The sequence below is a fragment of the Fomitopsis serialis genome, assembly GCF_022376445.1.
Source record: "Fomitopsis serialis strain Sig1Antser10 chromosome Unknown B0H18scaffold_25, whole genome shotgun sequence".
Classification (NCBI taxonomy): Eukaryota; Fungi; Basidiomycota; class Agaricomycetes; order Polyporales; family Fomitopsidaceae; genus Fomitopsis; species Fomitopsis serialis.
The window spans coordinates 436,605-459,795 of NW_025954985.1; the positions used below are offsets into that span (position 1 = coordinate 436,605).

Genomic DNA, 23,191 nt, shown 5'->3' on the forward strand with positions numbered 1-23,191 from the left:
CCACCCGCCGCCGACTCAGGTTTACTCAATGACAACCATGGTTGCCGTCCCCCTCATCCAGCCCCGCTACTCTTCTTACTGCACGCCCTGTGCGACGCCATAGTTGCAAACGGCTCCGGAAACTCTAAAGCTAGACTGGTTGCTGCTGACCGTTGATCGCGCTCGACGCCTGACAACGTCCGGGCGGTACTCCAAGCCTTCCCTAGTCTACCACCCTTCAATTCGTCTCAGAGCATCATGAAGAAGAAGGTAAAGCAGCAGACCTGGTCTGGGTAACATATCTGAAGGGGGTCATGTTAGGTGTTGCTCATGGGCGCGTCGGGGAGCGGGAAGACGTCGATGCGGTCTTTGATCTTGTAAGTCTAATACACGATCTACTCCTGCGAACGCTCGCTCACAGCTCGGTCCTCTCAGCTCGAACAACCCTGCGTCCCTCACCGCGCGTCTCGGCGCGACGATCGACGTCGAGCAGAACCACGTCCGCTTCCTCGGCGACCTCATCCTCAACCTCTGGGACTGCGGCGGCCAGGATGCATTCATGGACACCTACCTTGCGCTGCAGGCGTCCACCATCTTCCAGCACGTCGGCGTCATGATCTACGTCTTCGAGGTCGAGTCGCGCAACATGCCCAAGGACCTCCAGTACTACCGCGACTGCCTCGCCGCGCTCCAGAAGTACAGCCCTGACGCCGCCGTCTTCCTCCTCGTGCACAAGATGGATCTTGCCCGCGGCTCGCGCGCGCAGACTCTCGAGAGGAAGACCCTTGAGCTTCAGCAGGCAAGTGGGGATGTGTCTATGACCGTGTTCGGGACGAGCATATACGACGAGAGCCTGTACAAGGTACGCCACTTCCTCAGCTTCTACTCATACTCTCCTCACGTGAAGCTCTAGGCGTGGTCCCGGATAGTCCATACCCTGATTCCAAACGCTGCCGTCCTCTCCAAGCACCTCACCACCCTCGCGCACGCCTGCAGCGCAACCGAAGTAATCCTCTTCGAGCGCACCACCTTCCTCGTTATTGCGACCTCCTCTCCTCCTCCCTCCGCGCCGCCCGTTAGCCCCCCCGCGCTCGCTTCCCCGTCCTCCTCGCATGCCACAACGAACGGCCTTCTCACGCCGACCTCGCAGGGCTCTCTCCCCGCGCGCGAGCCCGAGCTCGAGGCGGACGCGGACGCACACCGGCTCTCGCCGACGCGCTACGAGCGGACGTCCGAGCTGATCAAGGCGTTCAAGCACGCGTGTTCGCGCGTGCGCGAGGAGTTCCACTCGCTCGAGATGGAGCTGGACGAGTTCACGGCGGTGCTCGACGAGCTCACGAAGAACACGTACGTGCTTATCGTGGTGCATGACCCGACAATAGGTGCGTCTCTTGGTGAATGCAAGATGGAGTGCAGTGCTCATGGTTGCTTGCAGAGACTGCGGCGCTGAGGATGAACATCCGGCTTGCCCGGAAGAAGTTCGAGGAGCTGCAGGGCGATAGCTTGGTATCATAGACGGACTGTATGCTTTCGGACACGCGCCTCTGCTCGGAAGACCTGCTATAAGATTATACCATACACGTCGCTATGCTAATACATTCCTCCATCATGTTTGACACAGACCTACCGACTTATCGAGAAGCTCAAGGGTCGACCCAGTATGGAGGTGCCTCTACAACCTCGCCGAAGCCTCCTGTATCCAAGCCTCCTCGTCCCAGACCTTGATGGTCATGTCCGGGCCGCCCGACGCGACGAGGCTGCGAGACCTCGCAGACCTCGGGTTCAACGCCAAACACGACACGAAGTGCGGGTGCGCCTCGACCGTCCGCACGCAGCGCCCCGTCCTGAGCTCCCACACGCGGATGGTATAGTCGTCCGACGCAGAGAGCAGGTATTTGCCGCTAGGGTGGAAGACGAGCGCCTGTACCCAGTAGCAATGGCCGACCTGCGAATGGGTGCGAGGTGACGATCGGTATGTCAGTGGCGAGAGATCGGACTACTCACCAAGGTCCCTATGGCTTGCCCGCTCTGGCAGTCCCAGATTTTGATGCACTTGTCTCGCGATGCGGTGGCCATGTACCTTCCCGGTCGCTCCGGGCCACCAGCCGCCTAGACGTACAGTGTAGCGGTGACCATGAAACGGATAAACCGGACGTACTGAGATATGGCCCGCGAGTTCGCGTATGGCAGGGTAGGCTGCCACAGGTGCGAAGACAGCCGCCTCCACGACGAGGTCGTGCCCCACAAACTCCACCAACGTCTGCCCGGTACGTGCGTCGCTCAAGCGAGCAACCTGGACAACGTCTACTCAGCCTCTGCTCGCCATGACCAGACGTGCGATTCGCACCTGGTCGGATGAACTCAAGATGGCCTGGCCGTCATAGGACGGGCGGACACATCTGATCCACCCCGCATTGGCTATCACGGTGCGAAGCTCAGCCCTAGGAGATACGATACAGTAAGCAAGTCAAGCATTCCAGCTCAATCCAAGGACGAGACATACGTCGACGCCACATCCCATATCCTGACGGTCCCATCGCGGCTACCGCTGACGATCTGCTGATCGCCGGGCATGAAGCGGACTGAGGACACGGTATGTTCGTGCCCCACGAATGTCTTCGTGTCCCCCCATCCGTTTTCGACGTCCCATATTTTGATCGTGCGGTCCGAGGAACAGCTCACTGGCATAATGCAATCAGGCCTCAGCCTGTTACACGACCTGTCGGCTGGCGTTTGACAGACAGAACCGACGCTCACCAAGTAGAGTACCCTTGCTGTTGAAATCAAGGTCATTGACGGACCCTGTGTGCCCCAGGACAGTCCGTTGCAGGGCGCCGATGTCGTACTGCCATATCTTGATGGTGCGATCTTCACTTGCGGACGCCAACACGTTGAGGGTAGGATGGAAGGCGACGGCTGTCACCATACACTGGTGTCCGTCTAGGATGGCCTCTGCCGGGTCTACCGAGTATGAATTCGCTGCTAGATCTGCCTGGTTCATGATGGGAGAGGACAAGTGGGTCGACGCCTCGAGGTAGTGATGCTAATCGCAAAAAGCGAACCGGGGACCCACATACGCACACATACCTGTTTAGACAATCCAGTGACCGTCGTCTGAGTTGTCCACTGCTCCTGACATGGTACCGACGTGTCTGGCTGAGTTAGATTTGTACCCGTACGTGAGCCAGTCGATACAATGAAGCGGTCGGAATGGCTGAACACCAGAGAGAAATGCCGCACTATGTACTTCAACCATCGTCGACAAACACCACCGTAAGGAAGGCAGCTTGGGTGGAGACTGAAGCAAAGGCCTCAGCGGGTGGACGATCCCACGACGTGCGGGCTGACATACCAATGGGTCGAGCACATCATGTCGATGCTTCAAGATGTTTCGTGCGGTATGCAGGGACTCAGAGAATGTCGGTCATATGATCCAGCCGATCGTTATATGGCCTCTAACGATCGCACTAGCTTCATACGAATCCAGTTTTGTTTGGGTACCTTCGCCTTCGATTTTCCCTCGGACATACCCAATACATCGCGTCGATAGTCCGCCAGGATGACTTCGCGTGAGCCTGTGAGCCATACGACCTTCGGACTGTGTTCCGGACCATTGGGGCGCACGTACATCTCTGCATCACTGTTGTCCCTCAGAACAGACAGGACTCTTGGGGGGATGCGTGCCATGTCGAAGTGGAGACGGAACCTGTGATCGTACAGCAGAATCGGGTCCTCGCGCTTTGGTCGCCATTGAGAGAGCAGTGGGGCTATCTTGACCAACAGTGGCTTGGGTTTCTTGTCCAGTTCAGATCTATTCTTCTCGTGCGGTGGAGTTCTCTGCAAACGCCATGCAGGACGCATATTTTCCGGTTGCTGATCCACTTGCCGGAAGATGCCATCCTGAGCTACGAAGCCAGGTCTGAATAAGACGGACGCCCCGGGTACAAACGGCGATCGAGGTCGCACTTCCGGCCCATTTTGTGTTACGCTGTTCATGATAACTTGATATGCAGAGCTGGATCCGCTCGCTCGCGCGCGACGTGAACCCCATGGATGGCATGAAACATAGCGCAGGACGCGTGCCATGAGACCCTCGAGCGTATCACTTGGGATGTTCTGCAGCCATGCCGAGGGTAGTGTCACTGTAGACGGTAAAGTCGGCAGCAGGCAGCGTGCCAAGATGTTGTCGACTGCAAAGAAGGTCGGGGTATTAGCCTTGAAGCAACACGGGGAAACCGGGTTTTCACCGACCTTGTCCGTTGACCATGTCAACATGCTGTCCTGACAATCGTACAATCTCACGAAGATCATCTCGATTTTGAGGACTGTCAAAACTCCCCTTCAGCAGCTTAGGAATATTCATTTCGACGTCCGACAGCGTTGAATGCTACAGAAGGAATGTTACTTTGCGTCGAGACAAATTGAGAAGCAGCTCACCAGTCCGTCTGAGGAGTCCAGTGCATGCCGAATCGCATTCCGCACAGTGAGAGACGGTTCGAAGTTCGTTTTGTCAATAGTATATTTCAACGCGTTCTGGTCACACGTGGAAAGGATCCTGGCCTGTTCGTAAGCTTGGACCATGTTCGTTCGCACGAGCCTGCAGGACCTTACCTTCGGTACAGTCAGGAACGGTCGTACCATCCACCGGGACATGCCTTGATTGCCAAAGGAAGCGAGCGGATCCTCGCTTGCGTCGTCGCCCATTCCCCACCGCCGCACGGGCATCATACCACCGAGGCCCATGAAACGGCTTTGGCGAGCGGCACGCATGATCACGGTTTCGACTTGGTCGTCGGCATGATGACCAAGTGCAAGTACCGTCGCGCCTTCTCTGGTCATTAGGTCGAAGAAAGCCCGCATGCGCGCACTCCGCGCAAGCGATTCAGTGGATGCCGCGTGAGGGAAGTTTGGATACGGAGGTTTTGACCATGGAACAGTGAAGACGAGGTGCTCGACATCCAGGGCTCGCGCGTTTCTGGAAGCCAAATCTGCCATGTCATTCGACGCCGCCTGCAGTTGGTGGTTGATATGAATCGACAACAGTCGTTGCGGTAAACCAGATGGTCCATTCTTGACAAGTGAAGACAGATTATAGAGCAGACACGTAGAGTCCGGACCGCCAGAGTTTGCTACCGCTACATGTGTTCAGTATATGAGGTACAACGTAGAAATGACGTGCATCCATACCGATCGTGTCTGGCCATCCTCCAGGAGGCATGCATCGTTGGAATAACTGCAAGAATTCACCCTTGGATATGGCCGCCAGGGAGGGCATGGTGCCCAGACCGTTCCTCTCCCAAACAACGAGGAGGATGTTATTGTACGCACAATCTATATGGCGTTCTGGCTGGACTGAGGAAGTGTCCGAGTCCGAATGCGAGTTCGGCGACCGGAGCGCTGGGTCTAGTACATGACTTACCGCATTTGGTATGCAAGTCGTTAAACGGGGTTCTGGAGAACGGAAATAGGACTTTGTAGCAACTGCTATACGGTAAGTGAGCGGTCACAAGTCCGTCGAAAAGCTGTATATCCGCGTCTGTTATTGCGCAGAGTAACGAGGCGCGTACATTGATGTCACTAAATGTGCAACAAGAGGTCGTCGACGTCCTACTCGCGTAAATGCCAAGACTACGGATACAGTGAACAACGAGCACTGCACTAGAAGAAATAGAGGAAACGTCCAATTCGGAGAAGGGGAAGGATCGACAATATTCGGGGTATCGCAGTACGATGATAATACAGTACAGAACAGTATGGTACGTGCGTGGTGACCAACGTGTGTCGTCTACTTTTGGCGCAGCGGACCAATCTTGCCGCCTTCACTGTGAGACCCAGACTGCGAGGAACCGTCAGTCAAACACCGTAACATGTAACAATATGAGGCTCACAAGAGATAGCGATGACAAGGTACAAGGTCATGAGCCTAGAGGGAGACGGGTGAGATATAGCCGGCAGTTGCATGGGACGAGTGAGACTCACATCATGCCTTCCATGTAGTTTGATTTACCGTCTTGAATGAGGAACTGCACCAGAAGCACAGACACGAAGAGCACAATCGTCTGAGGACGCCACGCTCATGAGACATGCGTTACCTCGCACATGATGCACTACATACCTCAAAATTGGAGAAAAAGAGCGTTAGGTTGTGGCCAGTCCTGCGATCGAACGTCTCAGCCATTGTCCTTCTGCGTTGAATCCATGCACTCACATCCAGCCTACGATCACAAGAAGCGGAACCACAAAGGCCGAGATTTGCTAGATTGAATAGCGATCAGTCTGTGCGGTTGTGATGGGCATAATAGACGCTGTAGACACGCACGATCGAGCTGCCCACACAGATCCCAATCGTCAGAGCCATCTTGTTCTTACGAGCCATCCAAATCGAGGTGACATGTTCGGCTGCGTTGGCTACGATGGGAAGCAGTATCACACCGATGAATGGCTTCGAGATGCCATAGCGGGTGGCGACCTCCTCAATCGAAGCAACCACTGGGACACAGAATCAACAAAGGAACCGGCGTGCGATCGAGAAGCACTCACGGTAATCGGCGCAGAATGATGTAATGACGGTGACAAGCAGAAGACTGCGAAAACGGAGTTAGTTGGACTCTGAGCCGCAGCGCTTCACAAGCACGGAAGCGAAGTACGCACGCGGACCCAGCAGCAGGGACGTTCATCAACTGTGCTTCCACCTCGCCCTCGTCCTCCGTAAATAGGTACGCATGTGTCTTCAGCTGTGAGCGGGAGTAGGTGAGGACACACTCAACAACTAGGACGCAGAAACGCACCTGGAAGAAGAGGTAGCCGACATATACGACCAACAGAAGCAACGCCGTCCCGCGCGAGATGAGAAGCAGGCCACGCTCAGACGCCGTGTCGAGATCTGTGCCGTCGACAACAGCGTTGGCGATCGAATTTACCAGGGTCGTCGAGTTCCCAGCGTGCGATTGTGCGCTGTGGTATGCGGCGGGGATGACGAGGGCTGTCGACAGACGGTCAATGTCAAAACCCTCGGTGGATAGAACGACATACTGATGCATGCCAAAGTCATGAGCGAGCTCGAGCTGTAAAGGTGCGTGGTCAATTCTAGAGCGCAGTCCATTGAAGGAGAGGCATACGCTTGAGCGGCCGTTTGATGAAAGCTGCTTTCTGAGTATTTCAGGCCACCTGGTACGAGAATTCAGAACCGTTGGGATGCCTTCGCGGGTGCAATGACCTACCTGCGAAGAAAGAGCATCCCAATACCAGGAGGAGGTTCGACAGGATCGAACCCAGCATCTTCGGAAACATTAGGGACAATGGAACTAGAGACTATATGCTCCTATTCACCGAAGTCTGTACAATTCGCAGTTCATCTACGGTGAGCAGGCCCACGTCAGGAGGAGGTTCGCGTAAGACAATGGCTGAATCTCACTTTGCAGAAGGGCAGCAACGCCGACAATAATCTCAACGGCATTCCCAAAAGAGGCATTCAACAGACCGGACAATGTCTGACCCAACTTTAGTGACATTTGATCCGTCGCGGTCCCCAGCAGCTGCAAATACGGCTTCAGCATGAGGTAGGTGGACACCATTGCCACTCCTCGCTCACCGCTGCCAGAGGCATGATTGCTATGAAACTGAACGCGAAGCGTAACGCGGCGTCCCAGTGCAAGTGCTCCGCGAGGAAGCTCAGGGAATGAATACGAGGAGAACATTGAGCCAAGAGCCAAAGAAGAAGTATCGGTACGAAGCAAGCCAGCTAGGCTGGCCCTCTGCTTTCAGGAACTCTGTGGCACGATGGGTGAACGACGGCGACTGGGCGTTACCGTTGCCATTTTGCGTGGGGAGCAGGGGCGTCGTTTCTGAGCCGGTGGACATGGTTCGGAACGTTGAAGGGCTGTGTAAGGACAGGCGGGTGGCTTTATACGAACCGTACACACGATCGGGCCACTTGCCCACTGCGCACCGGCAGGCGGGACAAGTGCATCATAGCCCGCTTACATAATGTGCTTCTGGGGTGCCAAGACTTTTATGCCAAGGATCTCGGATGTCGACTCCTGACCAACTCCCGACGGCGCAAAGCGGCAAACCAAGCGCAAACCACCAGTCCCGAAAACGCCAAGGTGGGTCATTAAACGGCCTTACATACTTATTACTACTTTGCTGTTCACAGTTGTGGCCATCGTGGCGCAATGGTAGCGCATCACCTTCCTACACGTGACCGTGGGAAAGCCAGGTGGGGGTTGCGGGTTCGATCCCCGTCGGTGGTAGTGGATATTTACCTTCAGGCCATATTTTTTATATTTTGTTCCTTTGGCGTTGGATCTTCTTCGCCCCTCGCCGGCGGCGGCGCAGACACCAACCTGGCGAGGTAGTATGACAGGTTAGCGGATCCGTACCTAGGAAGGTCACAGGATGCAGCACAGGACCCAAATGTACATACAGCATTACGCAGTACACAGCACAGATACAACGCGACCGCTAGCTAGCCAAGACACTATTAGCCCAACTTCCAGCTATTATGCAAACCTATTGTATCATCTGCCCCGTTCATTGGCCCGCTGCACCCGAGGGCGAGCTCACTGCGCTCCTGAACCATATCCGCACCGCCCGCAAGGCCATTCGCCTCCACGCTCAGGGTCTTGCTCTTTGCATTGTCAGATCGGATCTTCTCCAACATGGACAGATACTCCTCGTCGACACCGCCAGTCACGTACTCGCCAGTGAACACGGAGCAGTCAAACTGCGGAATCGACGGGTTGAACTGCCGCACGGCCTCGATAAGGTCGGGCAGTGTCTGGAAGATGACAAGGTCCGCGCCAATCGTCTCCGCAATGGCGTCCAGCGACCGATTGTGGGCGACGAGTTCGACGCGGGACGGCATGTCGATGCCGTAGACGTTCGAGTAGCGGATAGGTGGGGCGCAAGACGCGACGATGACCTTCTTCGCGCCGACGTCCTTCGCCATCTGGATGATCTCCTTCGAGGTTGTCCCCCGCACGATCGAGTCGTCGACGATCAGTACATTCTTGTTCGCAAACTCGAGCGCCATCGCGTTCAGCTTCCGCCGCACGTTTTTCTTCCTATTGGACCCAGGTCAGATATGCGACATAGCTACATCGACGCAGACCTACCTCATCTGCTGTCCGGGCATAATGAACGTGCGCCCAACATATCGGTTCTTAATGAAGCCTTCTCGGTAGGGCAGATTAAGTTTCTGCGCCAAGTTCAACGCCGCCACTCTTGACGTGTCCGGAACCTGATAACACAGCCTTCAGCCGCCTTAGCTCGCGTCAGCGCACCACGGCACTTACGGGAATGACGACGTCGACCGACAGGCCCTTTTCGGTGAGCACGCGCTGCACCTCCGCGGCAAGTGCGTCGCCCATCGCCATCCGGCTCCGGTAGACACTTATCCCGTCTAACACCGAATCCGGGCGGGCGAAGTAGACGTACTCGAAGATGTCCGGTGCGAACGTCGCCGCCTTGCCGACAATCCTGCGGCTGACGCTGTTGCGTGTAATGATAACTGCCTCGCCTGTATACTGCCTCAGCGCCGCCCGGCCCATGTCCGAGGTGTGAGACGCTCACCTGGCCTGACGTCCTCCCAATCGCCAAAACCACTCGCGTCCGCAACTACACTCTCGCTTGCGAACATGTAGTCCTTGCCCGTGGCGCTGCCAAACGCCTTGCGCGAGGCCATGCCTACAGGCCGAATGCCATTCGGGTCTCTGAAGGCGATGATGCCGAAACCCGCGAGCATCGCTACACAGGCATACGCGCCCTTACACTGCTCCATCAGGCTACCGATCGCGGTGAAGATATCCTCTTCATTGATACGGAACTTTCCTGTCTTCTGTAGGTTGTCGGCAAAGACGTTGAGGAGGAGCTCCGAGTCGGACGTGGTGTTGATGTGCCTGTGGGCGGTGGCGTCCATGAATTGGAGGAGAGACTGCGTGTTGATGAGGTTGCCGTTCTGGTCGAGGGTAAGCTGATGCGCAGCTAGCAGAAGAGTGGGCTTACATGGGCAAAAACGATGCCGTACGGCGAGTTCACATAGAACGGCTGCGCCTCTGCGTGGTGAGAGCTGCCTGCAGTCGGGTACCGCACTACACACGCAAATGACTCAGTCAGAGATCACTGCATCTGGAGAGCATCACCCACCGTGTCCAACGCCCATCCAGCCGTACAAGGTGGAAAGCGCGTGAGCATCGAAGACGTCTCTGACCATCCCGTTTGCTTTGCACTGGTAGAAACGTCCCTTGGGCCCGCAAGTGACGATGCCGCACGCATCTTGACCGCGATGCTGGAGGAGTGCCAGGCCCTCGCAGATCTCTGGTGCCGCCTCCTGGCTGGCGTCGTGGAGAATGAGTCCCATAATGCCACACACTGGGAAGATCGCTCGCATCCATGAGCATGCCGGGGGCGAGCACTTGCACTCACTTTCGGGCTCGGGTGAATGGCTGGCTGGGCAGCGAGGAAAGTCTAAAGGGCGGGGCGCGTCGCGCGGGCGTGCGAGGAGACAAACGTGCGTGAAGGCATCTCCCTCTCAGACAAGGACTCTGGCTGCTCGACTCTGCCGAATTTTTTGGCAGTCCTGGTGCACGGTCCGGCCACCGTCGGCAATGGGCGGCTCCCGTCTCCCGGACGCGTCGCGACGCGCACCCGGTGCCCGTGGTCTCCGCCCGTCTCCGCTTCGAATGTCCGGCCGCCGTGCCCTCCTGCGTGGGGGCAGAAAAATAGCAGTCGCGGCGGGTTGCAGCCCCTTTGCCAGATGCTGCGAGCAAACGGGCAACGGATAGAGCGTGCGCGCGCATGGTGTGCCAGCAAACCAAGGGGCGTGGGACGGCGCACGGAATGTTGAGGCGGTCGCTCTCGGAGGAAGCCGGTACGGGGGGTAGCGGAGCCTGAAATGAAGTTTATGTGGGCGTCGGCCTGCCTCGTCATTCCACCTCTTCATCGTCCACGTCGTCGACCATGCTCACCTCGCGCGGCGTACACCGTCTCTCCCGCAGGGCGCTGAACAGCGCAAAGAAGACCAACGCGTTCTTCTCCACCGCTGCAGTCCCTGCCATCGCGGCCCGCGTCGCCCACGCACCCTCGTCACAACGCGCGCAGGCTCGTGCTCCCCGCGCGCCAGCGCAGTCCAGTCAGTGCACATTTCTCGGCGTGTCGGGAGTCTGTCAACTCATCTCTTGAATGCTCTATCTTTTTTTTGCGGATTTGCAGCTCGCTCATATGCCACGGAGGCAACGGGCGTCAGCGGTCATGTCAAGACCGTTATTGGCGCCGTCGTCGACGTGCAGTTCGAGACGGAGAACCTTCCCCCCATCTTGAACGCGCTTGAGGTTGTTGACTTCCACGGCGGTCGTCTCGTCCTCGAAGTCGCCGCGCACCTGGGTGAGAACTCGGTCCGTACCATTGCCATGGACGGTACCGAGGGTCTCGTCCGTGGCCAGAAAGTCGTCGACACGGGTGCGCCCATCAAGATCCCCGTCGGTACTGCGACGCTCGGCCGTATCATGAACGTCATCGGCGAGCCCATTGACGAGCGGGGTCCTATCAAGGGTGTCAAGTTGTCTCCCATTCACGCCGACCCTCCGCCGTTCGTGGATCAGTCTACGACTGCGGAAGTCCTGGAGACTGGTATCAAGGTCGTTGACTTGCTTGCGCCTTACGCTCGTGGTGGGAAGATCGGTCTTTTCGGTGGTGCTGGTGTCGGCAAGACCGTCTTGATTCAGGAGCTCATTAACAACGTCGCGAAAGCGCACGGTGGTTTCTCTATCTTCTGCGGTACGTCCGAGTTCTTCCGCACTATCCCCGATATTTTTTAATTTGATGTTTTAGGTGTCGGCGAGCGTACGCGTGAGGGTAACGACTTGTACCACGAGATGATTGAGACGGGTGTCATCAACCTTGACGGTGACTCCAAGGTCGCCCTGGTGTTCGGTCAGATGAACGAGCCGCCCGGTGCCCGTGCCCGTGTTGCGCTCACTGGTCTGACCATCGCGGAGTACTTCCGTGACGAGGAGGGCCAGGACGTGCTCCTGTTCATCGACAACATCTTCCGTTTCACCCAGGCCGGTTCGGAGGTGTCTGCTTTGCTCGGTCGTATCCCGTCTGCCGTCGGTTATCAGCCTACGCTCTCGACGGACATGGGTGGCATGTTAGTGCACCTCACAGTATTCATCCTTCTCAGTGTTGACGACCGTTGTCCACAGGCAGGAGCGTATTACCACCACCAAGAAGGGTTCCATCACGTCTGTGCAGGCCGTCTACGTGCCCGCCGATGATTTGACGGATCCTGCTCCGGCTACAACTTTCGCTCACTTGGATGCCACGACTGTGTTGTCGCGTCAGATCGCTGAGCTCGGTATCTACCCCGCCGTCGACCCCCTCGACTCAAAGTCCCGTATGCTCGACCCCCGTATCGTAAGTGCTCACCTGTGATGTCGTTGAATGATGTCTCACACGTGGGTGCTCTATAACAGGTCGGCCAGGAGCACTACGATGTCGCGACTGCCGTGCAGAAGATCCTTCAGGATTACAAGTCACTCCAGGATATCATTGCTATCCTGGGTATGGACGAGTTGTCCGAGGAGGACAAGCTGACCGTACGTTTTCTGCCGTGCTGCATCAGTACACGTACCTAAGGAGCGTTCTACAGGTCGAGCGTGCTCGTAAGATCCAGCGTTTCATGTCGCAGCCCTTCCAGGTCGCGCAGGTCTTCACCGGTTTCGAGGGCAAGCTCGTGTCGCTCAAGGACACCGTCCGGTCGTTCAAGGAGATCCTCTCTGGCAATCACGACTCGCTCCCGAGTCTGCGTTCTACATGGTTGGCACGATCGAGGACGTGAAGACCAAGGCCGAGCAGCTCGCGAAGGAGATGGGCGAGTCATAATCGGTCGTGGCAGTCGACGGCGTGACGTGAGCTGTGCTATGGATGTGGCTCGGTGGACTGGAGTTGCATTTTAGTTTAGAGCTGCAGTGCCAATAAAAAGTATATCATCTTCTGCAATGTTGAGCTAACGTCATGCGCGAATATGAATACCGTCGTATGCTGCTGTGTGATTTCGGTATGGTAAGTCTCGCCGCTGGGGCTGACTACCAGCACGGCTAGCGTTTTCACCCTGATGTGGAGACACGACTGCCAGCGAGCCGCATTCCATGTAGGCTGCCCGAATAGCGCTGCGTTCAACACGTTCCATGACTCGCGCGATATCGAACGTGCCCGGCTCGTCAGGTCTTTCGGCGGAACCGGAGCTGTTCACGGTTAACAGGTACGCGTTCACGAGCGTGCGCGCGTACGAGGGTGGTCGGAAAATGTGGCGCAATTCAGTACATCGGGCGTGGATGAGTTGGTCGTATACGACGTCGCGTAGGGATTGCCGATTGGCGTGACGGGCATTGTGTCAATAGGCCGTGTAGCGGGTATGCATGTATAGTTCAAAAAAGTACCAATGATCAGATTCATAGTCGCTACGAAGCAGTGCTCCATACAGTGGTGTGTGGCTGGAGTCTTGAAAGCTTGACTACAGGCATCCCACGTCAAATGGGTCACCAACGTCCGATGGGTCACTTCCTAATGTAGTAGTCTAGCACCCAAATCTGCCGTTTTGTGGAAAGTGATGCGCCACTGCCAGTGGGTGGCACCGCTGCCACTGCGTCGCAATAGCAACTCGAGCTATCCGGCCTGTATCGAGCAGCGACCTCGCATCCCTGAACATCGCGGCCAGTGTACGCGGCCCAAGTGTCTGAGTGGTACGCGGAGTATGACAAACTCGCTTTGCCACTCGGAGCGCTACTTGGTGACCCATTTGACGTGGGATGCCTGTAGTAGTACCTTGGCTCGCCGTTCATGGCCGTATCGGTGAAAATTGACGACAGCGCATACAGAGGCTCTGGGCTACGTGACAGAAAGCTCATCGATGCACTCACTACGTTACGTAGAACTTATAGCGCCGTATGTACTACTGCGATCGACGGCGATCGGCAGGCGGTCGAAGTGGCTGACTAAGGTCCCATAAAGGGCAATTTTGATGAAGCGGTGAACAAGCGCGGCCACGCCTTGTACTCGATTGGGAGCACAAAGGCCACGGGACAAAAGGAGGGCCAAAGCAGGCGTCTCCTTTCATCGCCAGGCCCCATCTGCCGTCCCATTATCCTGGACAGCATGGTAGACATGCGCTAAGCGGCGCGCCAGGCGTATATAACACGTCCGCCTCGTCCTCCATGCCCCGAGCTCCTACCACCTCAGCCGCCGCTCGAATACCCAACGCCTCTGATTTCACGCCACTAACGACATGTCTGTATCGATAGAGATCCAGCCACACTCGGCCTCGCTGGATATGTACGGCGAGCCGGACAAGTCGTGAGTCTTCTGTGTGGTCATGTCGAGGATATGCAGCTCACGCGTAGCCTTCTGCTGCAGCACCGCGTATTCGCTTTCCGGAGACATTGTCATCTCCGTTTCGTCCCCATTCACCTTCTTCGAACGTCGCAAACCCGTCCGCATCGTACTGCAGTCTCTCACCATGGTGTTTGAGGGCCAGTGCGAACTGATCACCGAGGACACCGGCTATGTCCCGTTCCGCGTCTGCAGTCTCTCGAATGAGCTTCTCGCTGGGCAGACCATCGAATTGAGCAACGAAGGGCATGAAGAGGACGACAAGCCCTGCGTCTGGAGCGTCGCATACAACCTGGTCGCCCCTGGCTGGCTTCCGGCATCTGCAGTCTATGGTGACCACCGGGGCGAAGCCGGCACCCGCTATGCGCTCTACGCATCGGCCAAATTCCTCACTGTCGACGACGACGCAAATCGTTCGTGGTTCTCGGCTTGCTGTTCGTCGTTCCGCTCGCGTTCTCGTGTCGTCTCCGCGCCCGCGTGCCCCGTTACTGTGAACCGCTACATCAACGTCTCCGGGGAGAACAGTCGCCCTACCGTTGACTATAGCGTCCAGGCCGAGCCTCGGGCTGATGTAGAGCTTGCATCCAAGTTTCCTCTTCATGTTATGTCGAAGCTACGCGCGGTCATCTCGGTACCAACTTACACCGACGTTGAGGACTCGTCGTTCCCTCTTTGTATGCGTCTCCGCATGCAAGATCTCCCGGACGCAGAATGCAAACGCGTTCGCTTGACCGATTTCTCTGCTGATGTCGAACAGTCGGAACAGTGCCGGTACGTACCCCTCGCCCCGAGGTTGAAAGGAAGCTGACTATATGCGCACAGCTCGGAGCCCTCTTCATTGTACAAGACGCTCTTTCCCGTCCCTCCGGCCTCGGAACAGCCTCCGTGCAGACCTCTGCGCGACCCCAACGCCGCTCACGCTTACTACGATGTCGGCTTGGCAGTCGTCCCTCCGTCGCACCACAGCCTCACTGACACCCGGTCGCTCCTCCCCAGGGACTCCTTCGGCCAATTCGCTCTCGCCGGCGACGGCTACGTCTTCAAGGATGACGCCGCGCCCGAGAACACATCGACGTGGTTCTCCCTCCGCACCCACATCCCCGTCGACAACACGCGCCGGAGCTCCAAGACCGGTACGCGCCGCCTTCGCGAGACGGGAAAGAGCCCGCTCTTCGTCGTGAGCCACATGGTGCACGTCAAGATGACGTGCACATACGACTTGTCGGAGGGCGGGGAGGAAGAGCCAGAGCGCGCGACGGAGGTGCTGCAGTTCAGCGTCCCGCTGCGCTTCGCGCGCATCCAGCGCAACGCGCCTGAGCCGACCACTCTGGGCTACCTTTCGAGTCACGCACAAGTACCCTCGATGGATGAGCCGCAGGGTTCGTTGTCCGCGGCGCTATTCCCGATGGCGAGCCTACCGTATGCACCATCCCTCCCGGCGTACTCGCAGCTCTTCGACGCGAACGGGGACCGCAAGATCGACTATTCTGTGCCGCTTCCGGCGTACAGTCCACGTTCATCCCCGGCCGCTTCACCGACGTCTTCCGTAACGAGCCTGGACCTGCTACTTGCCCCGGGCCCAAGCTCTTCGAGCAATAACATGCTGGACTACTCGGAAGCTGCGCTTCCTGGGTACTCCAGGGCATGAAAGTTGCGCATAGTTGCCATCGGCTGCATCCTCCTCCCAACGCACCTTCGCCTGTAGAATTCGACCTTCGACCTCTCGTGCCTCTCGTTGCTCGTTCGCCCTTCTGTTGCTCTCACTGCCCCGTTTCTGCTTTCGATGCGCTAGCGCCTCTGCTTCACTCGTTCCGGTTACATCTCCATGACTCTGTAGCATCCATCCGCCTTGACATACCTGTAGCCATACTTGCCCATCGCATGACCGATATGACACTTAGCGTTCCAGTTGACTCGTTGATCTCGTGTATAAAGACCGTCATGTCATTGAATCCCTCTTAATCGTACAACGCCTGAGCCTTCCGCGTCCAGGACCTTCATCTGAGTTGTATCTTATCGAGCACCTCCCACCCTGGTACAGGACCGTTGCACTGAATGATCCATATTTCTTCACCGTCAATGCCCTCGAGCACCTCACTCGCGTCACTCGCGTTCCCTGGGTCCTCCGAACAATCCAATGCGACGCCGTCCGCGCGCTCTAACACCCGTCTCTGACTCTTCAGCTCCTCCCTCACCCGCTCGCGTTCCTCCGCATCCGCATTGTCGATATAGTACAACGACACATGCGGGATCGGCGGGACCGCGCCCTCGCCCAGACGACCCCGGAGATGCGCACGCAGCGCCGCGAGCGCGTCCACGTCGAAGACCCTAGCGTACACCGACATGAAGTACTTCTCGCCGACGTCGACGGACTGGAACTTGGCGCGGATCGCGGGCTGGTGCGCGGGGACGGCCTCCTTGAGCCCGGACGCGGTGGGCGTGGTGGCGAGCGTGACGTGCGGGTGGAAGTCGGGGAAGGAGGAGGGCGAGTTGGGCGAGCTACGCTTGATCGCCGTGACACGCTTGAGGAGGGCGGTCTGCTTGGGCGTCGGGACGAGCCACAGCGAGATCCCTGCCAGCCAGAGGTCAGGCGAAGCGAGGCTCGGTATGGGCAAGCGGCGTACCCATGATGCTTGTGCGCGAACAACTACAAAGGTCCTTCTTCTGCCTCTGCTCGTTGTCTTTGTGAAACCGGCTGCCGCCGGTCTCCGTTGATGCAGGTTGTTGACCTCTCAAGGTCTCGATGTTCCGTATGCAGGCTGTATTGTTCCCCTGCGAATGTCGGGGAACAATACTCTCGGGATCCCTCAAACAGTGACTGTGCTACCACGGTCAAGCACAAGATCTCATTAGAGGCCATCACGTCCCTTCTGCTGCTATCGTTTGCTTGTGTGGACAGGGTGATCATCGGTATCCACCCGACCGTGACAATCCGACATGGCAACGTATTCTACAATGCCAGTGCGCACCGACAATAGGTGCGCATTCGAAGCCGGTGGCCTACTTATGTGGTCACTCGCAAGATGCTCCCGCTTTGTTGTCTCAACATGCGTGCTAGTAGGCAAGTTGGGCAGCCATTTGCAACACGACAGACAAGCTGACCCCGCCTCACCACAGTTCTACGAGCCAGTCGAGCTGCTCACATTGGGCGAAGATCGCCAAATCCATCAAGACTACATCTAAGTCGTCATCGACCCAGAAAACTATCTTGTGAGCCGCGATCCATGCGCAGCTGGCTTCCTCTCCGAGTCAGCTCACTGTTTCCCTAGAAGCCCCATCGACACCGCACAGATGGGGTTATACATGACTGCGCATCGACTGAAAAATGACCGCACCGTCGCCCTCTACCGAGACATGGAAGATCACTACACCTCCGCCATCGCAGCCTGCGACTCCTGGCTCACAGCCCATGCAAACCAGAGTGGTTCCATCGTCAAGTTCCGCCCTCACTCGTCCGCGTGGAAGAGGCAGCGTTCGCTTGACGGCGCGCTGGCACGCCTCAGAGACGCCGGCATCACCTACGACCCGAGCAGCGGCGAACCACGCTTAGGCACCCTCTCTGCGGGCGCGATGAGCGACGCGCACGACGCGCGGCTGCACTGGCTCGAGCTCCAGCCGGAACGGCGCACCGTCATGTACTTTGACAAGTACGAGGTGAGCGGCAGGAAGAAGATGCTCACGGACCAGCTCCTTGCGCTGAAGAAGGCGGAGGGGCTGCATCGGCGGGAGATGCGCCGGCTGTTCATGGAACGTGTGCAGGCCGCACAGCACAGAGGGCTGAGGAATCTGCGATGCGTCGTGTGGTTCAATCGTATACCTTATGCGGTTCTTCACGATAAAGAGCAGAATGGGTCTCGGAAACGTCGACGGGCCTGGCGTCGGGTGGGCAAGACGGTCATGTGGCTGCAGAGAGCGAAGGGCCAAGTGGACCAGGGGTCACCGCCGCATAGCGCGATAGATGCATGAGACGAAGGATGAGCGGAGGAAGATGCAGTCCGTCATATACATTATACACTAGGATTTTGTACATACATCGCGCCGCAGTTAATCGTTGTACAACAGAGATCTGAAGCAGAAAGCACACTAATGAAACAACGTACTCGGGCGGAAAACCAATATGGAGTAGAGCCTCTATCCATGGCGATGTCATTAGAACCTATGTAGACGTGGCGCAGCATGGGATCACTCGTCCTTCACGCTGATCCACGACTCGCCCACTCCAGACCCAGCATTACTCTCCACGTCCGCCTCGGAGCCCGTCTCAGAAGCATTGTCATGTTGCTCGGGGTCAGAATCCACAGCTTGCTCCTGGGCAGGCAGCTGCGATTCGGCAGGCGGTGCAGGGGTAGGGGCAACAGACGCCGTGGGAGGGACAGGCGGAGTGTAGGTAGACTGAGGCAGAATGACATGTGGCTGGATGGGGAGCAGCGCGTTCCGGATCGAGATGAGGAAGTGCGGGATGTTTAGGATGGTATCCAGGAGCACGCCGGGGAGGTACGATGCCAAGGCGTAGGTCCTCGCTGTTCCTGTGGATCAGTAAGAGCACAAAAGAGAACCGGTAAAGATGCTTACCACCAGCACCGACAACGACCCTGTCGCCGCGAATGAAGTCACGAATGCGGGCCATGCTCAAGTGGACCATAGCGTTGATCGCGGACTTGCCGCTCTTCCTTCCACCGCCCACGACATCTACGATAGTGTTCACAAACACCGAGACGTCCGTCGGCTTCCTGTGCACACTGTAGTGCATACCCTCCTCGACAACAGCCTCGAACGCCGTCCCATACGCAACCTTCTCGCTAGGCGTCCACTCCTGCACACTCTTACGGACATCTTGGACCGGCTCGCTGGCAGGAGCGACGCCGATTGCTCCCACATCGACAACGACAACTTTGATGTTCTTCATGCTAGCGCTCGCGTCCGTCAGCGCGGCCATCTTGACCTCCCTCCGGAGCACTTCCATCGCACGGAGCGTCGCCGCGGCGCTCATCGCCTGCGCGCCCGCGAACGGAAGCCCGACCCGCGCGTCGATCGCAGGCAGGCACACGACGATGCTCTTCTTGCCGAGGTTGTTCGCGAAGGCATCGCGTGCGCGTGCAGGGTTCGCCCGGAGGGGCAGCAGCGCCTGGATGATCTGCAGCGGCGTGATGTGCGTCGCGGTCAGGTAGGTGGAATACGCGTCTTGCAGGGAGAGGTGTTCCAGGGGTGCTGGGGGAGGGGCGACGGAGGGGGAAGGGAGTGTGAGGAGAGAGATGACGGAGTGAACGTGCAGGTGGTGGGAAGGCGAGGCGTGTGGGTCGCCGGCGGCGGTGATGGGGAAGCGGCGCGAGAGCGTCGACGAGAGGGAGCGGAGAAAGTAGGGGATCGTTTCGGGCTACGCGAGTGCAGTGTAAGACAATGGAATCGACGATTACTGAGTACGCACCTCGGATGGATCAAGCACCAGTGCGCGCACATACCCATGGCAGTTCCGTTCAATATCCGCGACAGCCTCGGGAGTCGATACGCTAGTAATGACAACAAAACCCTTCTTCTCGAGCTCGAGGATGAGAGGCAGTCCCGAAGGAGAGTCTCCACCGAGGACCACTGCGATGGGATATCAGCATAATGGCATGCATGTCGCGCCTCGTGTACTCACCGACGACTTGTCTACGGTCCGAGCTCGCGGACGCCCTCACCCTCACTGTTGTCGAGCCGGCGTGGTAGTAGCCATAGCCGACAAGCAAACCTGCACCGACTGCTCCGAACGTGATCCCAGCTGTAGTCCAAGGGTGATCTGCAACCCAGTGCGCTGTGTGCCGAAGGAACGACTGCGACGGCGGGGGTGGTGGAGGCGGCGGAGGCGGCGGGACCTCGAACGCACCAAGTCCAGGGATGTGGAGATCAGGAAGAGGCGGGAGCGACTGAGGGCCGAAGCGCGAGACGTCCTCCCACAGACGATGGATCGCTTCGTTGACCCGGGGAAGATCAGGAGTCGCCGCTTGCAGCGAAGAGAAGAGCAGCTCTTCGATCGACTGCATGTAGTCCTCAATCTGCTCTACGGTCGGGAGTAGACCTGGCATGTTGGCGAGGGCGACGAGGAGGAGGAGGGATGGCAGGCAGCGGAGAGCAGCACTCGCGAGGCTCCCGCTCCGCCCACGCAAGCGCGCTGCAGCCACCGGCCTCGACGCGTCGAGCCACCAGTGCGTCTATTGCCTTATTTGGTAGCAAATCCTACTGAACGCCCGTCAAAGCCGCGCAGGCCCCTCTCCGCTTCCACAGCGTAACATCGCCTTCCTCTGCACCCTCTGAGCGAGCTCATTCAAAAGGTCATGCAAAAGCGACGCCAGCAGGATTCGAACCTGCGCCCTCAAAGAGGAACAGATGGATCGATTTCTGGGCCCTTTGCAGGATAAACCAGAGCCGATTCTAATCTGTCGCCGTAACCACTTGGCTATGGCGCCTTACCGGTATGTCCTCTCTGTATCTTCAAGTTCCTGGTCAAGAAATCTAAGATCCGAAGAGGCCGCTTCATCGATTGTGAGTGAAGCGAACGTAATCTACTTTGTGGACATGATCTTCGGGGGTGGCCGGTGGCCACTACAGTTCGTGCGGATAACCACTACAGCTGTACCACGTAAGTAGTAGTAAGTACAGCATGCACATGGCTTTAAAACTTCATCTCAACAACCACCTGACTGTCATTCACGCCGGCTTGTGGGTCCCACTGACTAGCCGATTTCTGCGTCACTGTCATAAGTACTCAAACATTGGACCTAACTCACCATCAAGCACATTGTGGTTACTTGACTAGTCGTCTCAGCGATGATAATAAGACAAACGACAACCGTCACGTATTGAGATCATGAATAAGGGCTCCACTATGTTTCTACATGAGGGCCAGTTACTGCTACGGGAAAGCAGCCTAGTGCAATACATGATGCATGGCGACTGGGTGGTATCATGGAATTCGAAGGTTGAGCAGCGCGAGACAAGTCCCTTAGATTCGGTCGCAATTATTCCAGGGATTGCGCGACGTTCACACCGCCACAGTGACATCGATCAGTGGGCAAGAGGGACATGCGGGAGGGTGGATATAGAGTGGACGTGTGCAGAGCGTGGACGGTGGGCTGAGGGTGGGTTGCAGTGCAGGGGACGTGGGACGAAGCGAGAAGGCCAATCAGGATCAAATCTGGCCGGTCGCAACCGATTTGGCCTCATAAGCCCCAACAACTCGGCGCCTATCCTCGAGTAAGACCGCGCAGCGACCGTCACCCTCCCATCGTCGTCCCCGTCGTCGCCCCCGCCGAGCTCGCATCCCCGCTCATCGTCGCCCGCAGCGTCCAAGGTATGTCTTCCGCACCCAGCGCAGTGTCTCCTCCCTCCCACGTTCCCCTCACCACCCCCGCTGCCTTCCCTTCAGAGCCTCCATCGCCCGACCTCCTGTCCCAAGCTCCTCCCGTGCCCCTCCCCACAAGCCTCCCCACCGCCGTGTGCGGCCGCTGAAAGACACTGAATCCACCTTCACCATGCCAGAAGCTGACAACACCCGCAAGCGCTCCCGTTCGCCCTCCGATGCCCTCAACGACCAGCAGAAGCAGTACAAGCGTGCCAACACAGGCGCTCCCTCATCCTTCGATGACTCACACCTCGTCCATGGCTCTGCCCGCGCCGCCGCCCTCTCGACTGACGTCGACATGAAGCACGTCCCCGCCGACACCACGGCGTCCACGCCCTCGCCCACCCAGCCATCCGACAAGGCCACCTCCGACATGGCCTCTGGAGATGCCAAGCGCGAGGACAGCAGCTCCGCAACCACATCTGCGGCCCCCAGCAACTCGTCTGCGCCGAACGCGCCACCTGCTGCCAACATCCACATGCGCTGCCTGATCGTTACCCAGGACGCCTCCATCATCATTGGCAAGGCCGGCACGCACGTGAACGAGATCCGGGATAAGAGCGGGGCAAGGGTCATGGTCTCGGAGAGCATCCCAGGCAACCCAGAGCGCATTCTGAACGTCAGTGGCCCGCTGGATGCAGTGTCCAAGGTGGGTCCTTTCGTCAACGCCCGCGGGCATTTGTCTGACTGAAGCGCGTCCAGGCGTTCGGATTAATCGTCCGGAGAATCAACGACGAGCCATTTGACAAGGCCTCTGTCCCCGGCAGCCGGGCGGTCACTATCAAGTTCATGATCCCCAACTCACGTATGGGTTCGGTTATTGGCAAGGGCGGAACGAAGATCAAGGAGATCCAGGATGCAAGTGGGCCCGTCTCAATGCAAGCGAGGGCATGTTGCCCGGTTCAACAGAGGTACGCTTTGCTACGGCGCGCAACAACGAACGTAGACTAACGCGTGCACTTAGCGGGTACTCAGCGTGTCAGGCGTCGCCGACGCCATCCACATCGCGACCTACTACATCGGCAACATCCTCATTGAAGCGAACGAGCGCATGCCGTCCTACAACAACTCGTCTTACAGGCCGTCGAGCTACTCGCGGCGGCCCCCGTCGTATCAGGGCTCGTCATACGTGCCGGGCTACTCGAACCCGTACGCGGGCGGCTCGCACAGCGCCGCCCCGCAGCAGCTCCAGACCCAGCAGATCTACATTCCCAACGACCTTGTCGGGTGTATCATCGGCAAGGGCGGCGCGAAGATCAACGAAATCAGGCATATGAGCGCGAGCCAGATCAAGATTATGGAACCTGGCGCGGTGGGCGTTGGCATGAACGGCGCGCCGGCGCCCGCTGGCGGAGAGGGCGAGCGGTTGGTTGTCATTACTGGCCAGCCGACTAACATTCAGATGGCGGTGCAATTGCTATACCACGTATGTGTTCACTGGATGTA

General features: G+C 57.8%; 11 protein-coding genes and 2 non-coding genes across 13 annotated transcripts; 6 read left to right on the forward strand and 7 right to left on the reverse strand.

Annotated features, from left to right (window-relative positions):
• B0H18DRAFT_1001847 (Gtr1/RagA G protein conserved region-domain-containing protein) lies at window positions 1-1,523 on the forward strand. The gene is made up of 5 exons (XM_048028326.1): window positions 1-249; window positions 301-356; window positions 415-841; window positions 893-1,361; window positions 1,415-1,523. Exons 1-5 carry the CDS (start codon window positions 238-240, stop codon window positions 1,492-1,494), a joined length of 1,044 nt encoding a protein of 347 aa, XP_047894649.1. The 5' UTR covers window positions 1-237; the 3' UTR covers window positions 1,495-1,523.
• Window positions 1,524-3,036, reverse strand: B0H18DRAFT_1001851 (WD40-repeat-containing domain protein). Its single transcript, XM_048028327.1, has 6 exons — window positions 2,737-3,036; window positions 2,483-2,660; window positions 2,327-2,420; window positions 2,138-2,272; window positions 1,984-2,088; window positions 1,524-1,924 (listed from the first exon to the last, which is right to left on the reverse strand). The coding sequence occupies exons 1-6, from the start codon at window positions 2,978-2,980 to the stop codon at window positions 1,652-1,654; spliced, it is 1,029 nt and encodes a 342-aa protein (XP_047894650.1). The 5' UTR covers window positions 2,981-3,036; the 3' UTR covers window positions 1,524-1,651.
• On the reverse strand, window positions 3,010-5,328 carry B0H18DRAFT_265989 (PP-loop family-domain-containing protein). Its single transcript, XM_048037339.1, has 6 exons — window positions 5,167-5,328; window positions 4,591-5,114; window positions 4,417-4,539; window positions 4,231-4,366; window positions 3,608-4,169; window positions 3,010-3,542 (listed from the first exon to the last, which is right to left on the reverse strand). Exons 1-6 carry the CDS (start codon window positions 5,252-5,254, stop codon window positions 3,404-3,406), a joined length of 1,572 nt encoding a protein of 523 aa, XP_047894651.1. The 5' UTR covers window positions 5,255-5,328; the 3' UTR covers window positions 3,010-3,403.
• A 110-nt stretch (window positions 5,329-5,438) lies between these two features.
• B0H18DRAFT_1001863 (calcium/proton exchanger) lies at window positions 5,439-7,882 on the reverse strand. The gene is made up of 15 exons (XM_048028328.1): window positions 7,666-7,882; window positions 7,571-7,636; window positions 7,394-7,514; window positions 7,200-7,283; window positions 7,098-7,146; window positions 7,012-7,043; window positions 6,768-6,961; window positions 6,631-6,713; window positions 6,520-6,563; window positions 6,299-6,468; window positions 6,188-6,234; window positions 6,095-6,134; window positions 5,959-6,038; window positions 5,868-5,902; window positions 5,439-5,815 (listed from the first exon to the last, which is right to left on the reverse strand). Exons 1-15 carry the CDS (start codon window positions 7,837-7,839, stop codon window positions 5,799-5,801), a joined length of 1,236 nt encoding a protein of 411 aa, XP_047894652.1. The 5' UTR covers window positions 7,840-7,882; the 3' UTR covers window positions 5,439-5,798.
• A 257-nt stretch (window positions 7,883-8,139) lies between these two features.
• On the forward strand, window positions 8,140-8,231 carry B0H18DRAFT_t84. The gene has a single exon. It is a non-coding gene; the product is annotated as a tRNA-Arg (tRNA).
• A 212-nt stretch (window positions 8,232-8,443) lies between these two features.
• Window positions 8,444-10,572, reverse strand: B0H18DRAFT_1094332 (Amidophosphoribosyltransferase). Its single transcript, XM_048032378.1, has 7 exons — window positions 10,405-10,572; window positions 10,126-10,350; window positions 9,985-10,070; window positions 9,553-9,937; window positions 9,276-9,499; window positions 9,096-9,220; window positions 8,444-9,044 (listed from the first exon to the last, which is right to left on the reverse strand). Coding segments are annotated over exons 1-7 (1,629 nt in total). The 5' UTR covers window positions 10,406-10,572; the 3' UTR covers window positions 8,444-8,461.
• A 290-nt stretch (window positions 10,573-10,862) lies between these two features.
• Window positions 10,863-13,024, forward strand: B0H18DRAFT_1001866 (ATP synthase F1 beta subunit). The gene is made up of 7 exons (XM_048028329.1): window positions 10,863-11,110; window positions 11,191-11,754; window positions 11,809-12,127; window positions 12,183-12,393; window positions 12,453-12,575; window positions 12,629-12,730; window positions 12,781-13,024. The coding sequence occupies exons 1-7, from the start codon at window positions 10,939-10,941 to the stop codon at window positions 12,859-12,861; spliced, it is 1,572 nt and encodes a 523-aa protein (XP_047894654.1). The 5' UTR covers window positions 10,863-10,938; the 3' UTR covers window positions 12,862-13,024.
• Window positions 13,025-14,263: 1,239 nt separating this feature from the next.
• B0H18DRAFT_875171 (uncharacterized protein) lies at window positions 14,264-16,015 on the forward strand (the record flags this gene model as incomplete). The annotated part of the gene is made up of 3 exons (XM_048040403.1): window positions 14,264-14,331; window positions 14,392-15,138; window positions 15,190-16,015. 3 exons carry the CDS (start codon window positions 14,264-14,266, stop codon window positions 16,013-16,015), a joined length of 1,641 nt encoding a protein of 546 aa, XP_047894655.1.
• A 270-nt stretch (window positions 16,016-16,285) lies between these two features.
• B0H18DRAFT_1001871 (uncharacterized protein) lies at window positions 16,286-17,073 on the reverse strand (the record flags this gene model as incomplete). The annotated part of the gene is made up of 1 exon (XM_048028330.1): window positions 16,286-17,073. A coding segment is annotated over one exon (519 nt), but the record flags the coding sequence as incomplete, so codon positions are not given.
• Window positions 17,074-17,378: 305 nt separating this feature from the next.
• On the forward strand, window positions 17,379-18,352 carry B0H18DRAFT_1001873 (uncharacterized protein). The gene is made up of 3 exons (XM_048028331.1): window positions 17,379-17,428; window positions 17,485-17,577; window positions 17,637-18,352. The coding sequence occupies exons 1-3, from the start codon at window positions 17,391-17,393 to the stop codon at window positions 18,331-18,333; spliced, it is 828 nt and encodes a 275-aa protein (XP_047894657.1). The 5' UTR covers window positions 17,379-17,390; the 3' UTR covers window positions 18,334-18,352.
• Window positions 18,353-18,354: 2 nt separating this feature from the next.
• On the reverse strand, window positions 18,355-20,429 carry B0H18DRAFT_1159102 (uncharacterized protein; the record flags this gene model as incomplete). Its single annotated transcript, XM_048035794.1, has 4 exons — window positions 18,355-18,893; window positions 18,940-19,741; window positions 19,793-19,953; window positions 20,006-20,429. The coding sequence occupies 4 exons, from the start codon at window positions 20,427-20,429 to the stop codon at window positions 18,550-18,552; spliced, it is 1,731 nt and encodes a 576-aa protein (XP_047894658.1). The 3' UTR covers window positions 18,355-18,549.
• A 258-nt stretch (window positions 20,430-20,687) lies between these two features.
• Window positions 20,688-20,810, reverse strand: B0H18DRAFT_t85. The gene has a single exon. It is a non-coding gene; the product is annotated as a tRNA-Ser (tRNA).
• A 789-nt stretch (window positions 20,811-21,599) lies between these two features.
• On the forward strand, window positions 21,600-23,171 carry B0H18DRAFT_1001876 (uncharacterized protein; the record flags this gene model as incomplete). Its single annotated transcript, XM_048028332.1, has 4 exons — window positions 21,600-21,694; window positions 21,770-22,394; window positions 22,448-22,615; window positions 22,710-23,171. Coding segments are annotated over exons 2-4 (1,149 nt in total), but the record flags the coding sequence as incomplete, so codon positions are not given.
• Between the last annotated feature and the right edge of the window lie 20 nt (window positions 23,172-23,191).

What these genes read in the sequence shown, in the direction of transcription:
- B0H18DRAFT_1001873 (XM_048028331.1), top strand. Translation starts at nt 17,391, where the DNA reads ATGCTCCCGCTTTGTTGTCTCAACATGCGTGCTAGTAG. An exon ending in CTCAACATGCGTGCTAGTAG is followed by an intron (nt 17,429 to 17,484) that starts GCAAGTTGGGCA and finishes GCCTCACCACAG; the next exon opens with TTCTACGAGCCAGTCGAGCT. An exon ending in TCGACCCAGAAAACTATCTT is followed by an intron (nt 17,578 to 17,636) that starts GTGAGCCGCGAT and finishes CTGTTTCCCTAG; the next exon opens with AAGCCCCATCGACACCGCAC.
- B0H18DRAFT_1001851 (XM_048028327.1), bottom strand. Translation starts at nt 2,980, where the DNA reads ATGAACCAGGCAGATCTAGCAGCGAATTCATACTCGGTAGACCCGGCA. An exon ending in TCTTGAGTTCATCCGACCAG is followed by an intron (nt 2,273 to 2,326) that starts GTGCGAATCGCA and finishes GACGTTGTCCAG; the next exon opens with GTTGCTCGCTTGAGCGACGC. An exon ending in GGCAAGCCATAGGGACCTTG is followed by an intron (nt 1,925 to 1,983) that starts GTGAGTAGTCCG and finishes ACCCATTCGCAG; the next exon opens with GTCGGCCATTGCTACTGGGT.
- B0H18DRAFT_265989 (XM_048037339.1), bottom strand. Translation starts at nt 5,254, where the DNA reads ATGCCCTCCCTGGCGGCCATATCCAAGGGTGAATTCTTGCAGTTATTC. An exon ending in CGTTCCTGACTGTACCGAAG is followed by an intron (nt 4,540 to 4,590) that starts GTAAGGTCCTGC and finishes GCTTACGAACAG; the next exon opens with GCCAGGATCCTTTCCACGTG. An exon ending in TGGACTCCTCAGACGGACTG is followed by an intron (nt 4,367 to 4,416) that starts GTGAGCTGCTTC and finishes TTCCTTCTGTAG; the next exon opens with CATTCAACGCTGTCGGACGT.
- B0H18DRAFT_1094332 (XM_048032378.1), bottom strand. An exon ending in CTGGATGGGCGTTGGACACG is followed by an intron (nt 10,071 to 10,125) that starts GTGGGTGATGCT and finishes TTGCGTGTGTAG; the next exon opens with TGCGGTACCCGACTGCAGGC. An exon ending in ACGGCATCGTTTTTGCCCAT is followed by an intron (nt 9,938 to 9,984) that starts GTAAGCCCACTC and finishes ACCCTCGACCAG; the next exon opens with AACGGCAACCTCATCAACAC.
- B0H18DRAFT_1001863 (XM_048028328.1), bottom strand. Translation starts at nt 7,839, where the DNA reads ATGTCCACCGGCTCAGAAACGACGCCCCTGCTCCCCACGCAAAATGGC. An exon ending in CAATCATGCCTCTGGCAGCG is followed by an intron (nt 7,515 to 7,570) that starts GTGAGCGAGGAG and finishes CCGTATTTGCAG; the next exon opens with CTGCTGGGGACCGCGACGGA. An exon ending in CATGACTTTGGCATGCATCA is followed by an intron (nt 6,962 to 7,011) that starts GTATGTCGTTCT and finishes GTCTGTCGACAG; the next exon opens with CCCTCGTCATCCCCGCCGCA.
- B0H18DRAFT_1001866 (XM_048028329.1), top strand. Translation starts at nt 10,939, where the DNA reads ATGCTCACCTCGCGCGGCGTACACCGTCTCTCCCGCAGGGCGCTGAAC. An exon ending in CCGAGGAGGACAAGCTGACC is followed by an intron (nt 12,576 to 12,628) that starts GTACGTTTTCTG and finishes AGCGTTCTACAG; the next exon opens with GTCGAGCGTGCTCGTAAGAT. An exon ending in TCGTGTCGCTCAAGGACACC is followed by an intron (nt 12,731 to 12,780) that starts GTCCGGTCGTTC and finishes CTCGCTCCCGAG; the next exon opens with TCTGCGTTCTACATGGTTGG.
- B0H18DRAFT_1001847 (XM_048028326.1), top strand. An exon ending in ACGACGAGAGCCTGTACAAG is followed by an intron (nt 842 to 892) that starts GTACGCCACTTC and finishes GTGAAGCTCTAG; the next exon opens with GCGTGGTCCCGGATAGTCCA. An exon ending in GGTGCATGACCCGACAATAG is followed by an intron (nt 1,362 to 1,414) that starts GTGCGTCTCTTG and finishes GGTTGCTTGCAG; the next exon opens with AGACTGCGGCGCTGAGGATG.